The sequence below is a fragment of the Palaemon carinicauda genome, chromosome 39, assembly GCF_036898095.1.
Source record: "Palaemon carinicauda isolate YSFRI2023 chromosome 39, ASM3689809v2, whole genome shotgun sequence".
NCBI lineage: Eukaryota > Metazoa > Arthropoda > Malacostraca > Decapoda > Palaemonidae > Palaemon > Palaemon carinicauda.
In genome coordinates, this window is record NC_090763.1 from 33,106,115 (window position 1) to 33,112,492 (window position 6,378).

The 6,378-nt window shown below is 36.5% G+C and overlaps 1 protein-coding gene across 1 annotated transcript in view; it reads left to right on the top strand.

Annotated features, from left to right (window-relative positions):
• The first annotated feature begins 893 nt into the window (after nucleotides 1-893).
• LOC137631351 (uncharacterized) overlaps nucleotides 894-6,378 on the top strand; it is a 6,615-nt gene continuing 1,130 nt past the window's right edge. The window contains 3 exon segments of the mRNA XM_068363125.1: nucleotides 894-3,856; nucleotides 3,858-4,826; nucleotides 6,048-6,135. Coding sequence (XP_068219226.1) covers nucleotides 1,862-3,856; nucleotides 3,858-4,826; nucleotides 6,048-6,135 — 3,052 coding nt within the window. The 5' untranslated portion in view covers nucleotides 894-1,861.

Below are 6,378 nucleotides of genomic sequence, written 5' to 3' on the forward strand. Positions count from 1 at the left end.
TGTGTTACCCAGTGATAACTTATGCATTATTATTATTATTATAATTAAGGGTAGTTTACGCTTGAAGGGAAACCCAGCATATTGTATATTTTCGTTTTGACGGTAAATCCTTTGAAGCGTGAACTACTAAACAACCCTTTCGGAACTATCTGCTGGTGGTCTTGTTTTTTCCAGTAATACGAATTCTAAAGGAAACATCGCCAGCAGAGAGAAGGGGAGTTGAAAGAAGGTTTTCGTACTGGACGGACGGCTGGATATTACAGGAGTTAATTATATCCAGAGTTTGTCGAAGTCATATAATGGAGGAGTAACTTGAACTCACTTTTCTCCGCCATCCTGCACAAGACGAGACCAGCCATAAGCGTCGTAACATCAGGACACTATCTTCGCCAAATTTCCGAGGAATTGAATTGATAAGGTACGTCATTACGAAAGATATGCTGACTTCTAAAGTGATTCCCTGTCAATTTGTTTATCGTGTATAAATATTCCCTTGCTCGATTCCCAATTAATAAACCCTGTGGATTGGTATTTAAACTATTCATAATTTATCACTGCTGTAACTTTGCGTGTTACCATATGAAAGTTTTTTTGGATTAGAGGCAGTTTTTACTTAATTAGCCAAGGTTATGTTTACTTTACGCCGAAGTTTTCGGATCATTGGGCCTTTCATGGTTAGGTGGTTGCCACGTTAAATTGGAGGCAGAATATTTAGGCTATATATTTTTCATTTCTCAGAATTCAATTTAATTGTAAAGTTAACTACTGAGTTTAGCGACTTGAGTGAAATAGCAGAGCTTGCGCTTTTACCTTTAAACTCATTTTACTACAGTTATTGAATTGAGTGATTTAGCAAAACTTGCCTTTACCTTTTGAAAATAGTATTTCGTTTATGTCCTCAGGGTTTCTTGAAAAGCGAGGAGGGTAGGAGAAGGAAGACAGCATACCTGTAGTTACTTCTGACACAGGCAAATCCTTCTCTACGTCAACAAGCCCACCAGCAACCAGTTCTAAATTTAACTTCACATGAAAGCTCAACATTTCATTAAAGTGAACCTTTTTTAATGGACTTGTTTTATTCCTTCCATCGTACAATTTTCAAGATGGCGCCCAACGTGGGGCACGAGTAAGAAATTTGGTTGCTGGTTGGTCTCGTTGAGTGTAGGATTGGCGGAGAGAATGACGAAAGTACGAGAATTTTTCGAATTTTTCAGTGTTGAAATTTTGTTTATAATTTAAGTTGTCCTTGAATTTTACCTAGTTTATATTTTGGTTTTGGTATTGTCATGAAAGTGTCAATTCTAGGACATTCTTATGTTAGAGATTTGGAGCTTAGGGTTAATAGCTCAACAATTTTGATTGAACAGACCTCTTTTGATGTTCAGTTTCTTGGTTTTCCTGGTGCCACATTTAATTATTTTTTGAATAATCTAGCTCTCCTAGAAGATGTTTTCACGTATAACCCCGATTATTTGTTGGTAATTTTAGGAGGTAATGATTTGAAGTCTCGTGTAGATTTGTCAGTGGTAAAGAATAATTGCAAAGAATTTTACAAGATTCTGAGATCCAGGTTATCAAGATCTTGTATAATTGCATCTCAAATTGAAATCCGATTTTATGAAAGGAGAAATCGGTTTGATAGCCCATGCGTGGAAGAATTCAAGTTAATGAGGCGTTATCTCAATAAATTTATTAACAAGTTGAGTTTCAAGAATTACTTGTTCAGAGTAGAGGGTCCAGGTAGATTAGATAATAGAAGGTTATACAGGGACGCCGCACATTTAAACTCTGTTGGGTTAGATCTGCTCTATAGATTGATTTGTGATTGTCTGAAATATTGTTTTAATAGCAATCAGCAAAGATGTCAGAATTATCGCTTTTGATAAATTCTCGGAAATACATCCGCAGTCAAGTGACTAAGAATGTCAATCAAATTGAAGATTGTAAATTGGGTTCAGAAGTTGAACGGCGATCACTTATCTCTAAATTTCATGGATTTGCTGAAGAGCTGAAGGTTTATAATTCTAAAATAGCTAAGTTATTATGGGAAGAAGAGGAAGATGAATCCAAATTGAATATTGAATTTGAAGCTTGTGAGAGCTACTTGGATAAAATAAACTTTTTTATAGCTACCCTTGAGGCTACTAAAGATTCAGTTCCTCCCCATTCTGTACTTGAAGAAGCTAGAAGCCTTTTGAAAAGCCCTACAGCTCCTTTACCAGCATTTAAAAGTGTAGAGGGAGAAAATATAGAGAAATTTCTTTCTGAATTTGAAGAGGTTATTAAAACCTTCAAGTACACTCAGAGAGACAAATTACTGCTGCTGAAGCAACAAGTGTCAGGTCGTGCATCCATACTACTCGATTCACTTGAAACAGACAAACAGACATATGAAGATGCAAAATTAATTTTAAGGTCTGCTTTAGCATCCCCTAGGTTTCAGAAGTTTACGTTAATAAAACAGTTGACAGATATGAAAATGCCTTACCAAACAGATCCATTTGCGTACGTTGGTCAGATGAAAAATTTCATGGAATCTGTTAAGTTGTTGAAAATGGAAGTGGACGATTTTTTGAACTATTTCTTTTGGAATGGAATGAACAGCACCTTCCAATCTCAGCTAGTAAATATTACCAATAAGACGAGGCCCTCCCTTTCAGAAATTAATGATAAAATTTTTGAAGCATGTGAACGATATTGCATGGCATCTCAGAAAATTTATACAAAAGTTAAGAAGTTTCCCAAAACTTCAGAGACTGTTAATCTAGCCTCTAATGTGAATGTTGAAGGCCAGCCTACTAAGGCGAAATGCTCTTTATGTGCTTATGACAGAGCAACTGATGATCACCAAGTTTTCAAGTGCCCGGTTTATAATAGTAATAAAGCAAAGGTGGATAAGCTGAAAGAGATAGGAGGTTGCCTTAAGTGTGCCAGTTCCTCTCATTCTGCGGGTTTGTGCAAATTTAGACTTCATAAGAAATGCAGAGGTTGTAATGGCTGGCATTTCACCTTTCTCTGCATTAAAAAAGATTCCCCAAAAGAAGAGGTAGTCAATGCTAGAAGTCTTAATAAAAACTCCAATTTAGTTAATGAGAAATCTGAAAAGGTTTCCACGGGGGTAGTATTTTCAGTGGATGCTCTGCAGTGCTATGGTAATAGATCTGCTCTACCAACTTTCACTTGTCAGCTAGAGGACCATACCCAAATAAGAGGTTTACAAGACTCGGGCTGTCAGTGTAATTTTATTACGGATAGAGCGGTTAAGAAGATTCAGTTCAAAGTTTTGAGGAGAAATGTGAGTCTTACTGTTAATGGTTTTAACTCTGCTAAATCATATAATACAAAGGTTGTGGAACTGAATTTAAAATTTGGTCAGGAAATTTGCAAGGTGGAGGCCCTATGTGTACCTTATATAAATATAAATTTGAAGTTGCCTAATTTGTTCAGGGTGGCAAGCCATTTCTCTGCTAAGGGTTACACCCTTGCAGATAAACAGTTGCTAAATAATGGGGATGAGTTAAATAGTATAGATTTCATCCTAGGCACTAACTCTGCTCACTGCACTATGGCGTCAACAGTTAGGTTTGGACAGGATAGTCCTTCAGTATACTTTCAAACTTCCTTTGGAGTGATGCTTCTTGGTAATGTTGACACAATGTTAAAAAATTTACATTGCCTTCCTGATTTAAATGCAGTTGAAACTTCCATTACTTGCAAGTCTGATGTTGCTCAGTTGGATGTAGGCTCTCTTGATTCCATTGGCCTTGGATTAGGTAAATTTAATGATGAATCTATATTGAAGCATGAGGAAATGGTGGTAGAAGCTAATTTTCTAGTTTTAAATGAGAACGGGGATCATAAATGAGCAAGCACTACAAAGGGCCACCGAGCAAATGTTGGAATATAACTGCAAAAGGATCCTTAATTATGATAAGGAAGAGAATGAGACATCTGTGGAACTCAATAACTCTCTAGTAAGATATGCACTTAACAATGCCACTGTTAATGAGGATGGAAGAATATCAATGCCTCTGCTATGGAACAGTAAGGTGTCACACTTACTTAGTAAAAATTATAAACTAGCTGAAGCAGTGTTGAAGTCAAATTTAAAGAAGCTTTGCAAAAGGGAGATGCATCTGAAACTCATGGATGAAGTCATTAAAGAACAAGAAAATTTAGGAATAATTGAAAAGATCCCAAACCTTAAGCATTACCTAACTGAACATCCTGAACATAGTTTTTTACACCACATGGGGGTGTTTAAACTTGATCGAGAGACTACAAAATGCAGAGTAGTATTTCTATCAAACATATTTGAGGCGGACCCTAGAAAACCCATGACAGTAAGCCATAACCAGGCAATTCATCCAGGGCCGTCGTTAAACCAAAAGTTAAGTTCAGCCTTACTTCACTTACGATTTGGTTCGAAGATATTTTGCTTTGATCTCAAAAAGGCTTTTAATCAGATAGCACTTAGACCTTCAGATCAGAATAAATTACTTTTTCTTTGGGTTAGAAGTGTGAAGAAGAAAGATTTTTCCTTAGTTGGTTACAAGAATCTTAGATTGAGTTTTGGTTTAAGATGTAGCCCAACAATTTTGATGTTGAGTCTTTATAAGATACTGGTTTTGGATGTGGATGATGATACTCAAGAGGTAAAAAATATGAAGAAATTGCTTTATCAGTTGTTTTATATGGATAATGGAGCTTATACCTTCAAAAATTCGGATGCCTTGGAATGGGCCTATACTCGGCTAACAAATATATTTGCTCCTTATAGAATAGAATTGCAACAAATTGTCACCAATGATGGGCCACTTCAAGAAGTCATTGACTCAGACTGGGATCAAAATACACTAACAGAAGTTAAACTTTTAGGTTTGAAATGGAATAGGGAGTTGGATACCCTTTCAACTTTTCCCATTGTTTTGGAAGCTTCGGCAAGTACGAAGAGGTCCATCCTCAAGTCCATTGCTTCAAACTTTGATTTGTATAATATCAATGGTCCAGTATTTAATAGGGCAAGGATATTTATGCATGGTTTACAGTGTGATAAGTCATTAGGATGGGATGATATTTTACCTGCGGAAAAGCTAAAAGAATGGAAATGCATTGCAAGGCAAGCTAATTCTACGCCTGAAATTGTTGTTCAAAGATTTGTTGGGGAAAGAGATGGACAATACAGACTTCTTGCTTGTGTAGATGCTAGCAGTATGATATATGGAGCTGTTCTGTATATAGAGAACATTGATACTGGCCAAAAAATTTTTTTATTAGCCAAAAACAGGCTGATAAACAGACAGTCTAATACTAAGTCCATCCCTTCCCTGGAGTTACAAGCCATTTGCTTGGGTGTGGAGTTGTTAATTGATTTGTATAAAGATTTAGGAGGACCTGATTGCCTCGTTCCAATTGCAATAAAAAGTTTGGATTTGTACTCTGATAGTTTGGTAGCTCTTTCTTGGATCAATTCATATTCCTATAAACTGGATAAGATGCAGAAAAGGTCTGTATTTGTTCTTAACAGGCTACAGCAAATAGATAAGTTATGTGAAACGTTTCCTGTTAATTTTACTTTCATCACTGGAACTGCCAATCCTGGAGACTGCATAACAAGAACCTTGTCCTATAAACAGTTAATTAATACAAACTATTTTTCCGGACCTCAACCTGATATCCACCAGTCTATAGTCAGTCAAGATATTTTGAGAGTTACAGTTCCTAACCCTAGGGCTACCCTTGACTTCAAAGAGGAGAATGTTTTAAGTAATGTTTGTGCACAAGACCTTAGGGAGGACGTTGCTGAGCATCTAGTTTCTCCAAACAGATACTCTAGTTTCTCTCTCATGGTTAAAGTGCATGCCAGGGTTGCTCAGTGTTTTGCCAAGTGGAAAGCTACAGTTACAGCTAGAAAACTGAAGGTTCCCGTTGAATCTAATGATACAGGATTTTATGTGAAAGCTCTGAAGATGATCATATTGAAAGAACAAAAAATTCAGTTTCCTAGTGTTTTGGAATATTTTGCATACAATTCTAAACTTCTTAAGGATATACCAAATTTGGTAAGACAGTTGAATGTTTACCCAGATAAAGATGGAATTCTCAGAGTCAAAAGCAAGTTTGACAGGTGGAAAGGTAAACAGAGGTGTTGCTTCCCAATCTTGCTGTTTAACAAAAGTTCCTTGACAGAACTGATAATCAGGAGTCTTCATATAAAACTCAAACATGCTGGTTATTATTCTGTTCTGAATGAGCTACGCAAGAAGTTCTGGATACCACAATGTTTTTCAGCTGTTAAAAGAGTGGTAAAAGATTGTGTCATCTGTGAAAGGTACAAGGAGCATACCATTCGGTTAAATCAGTCCCCTTACCGGGAGT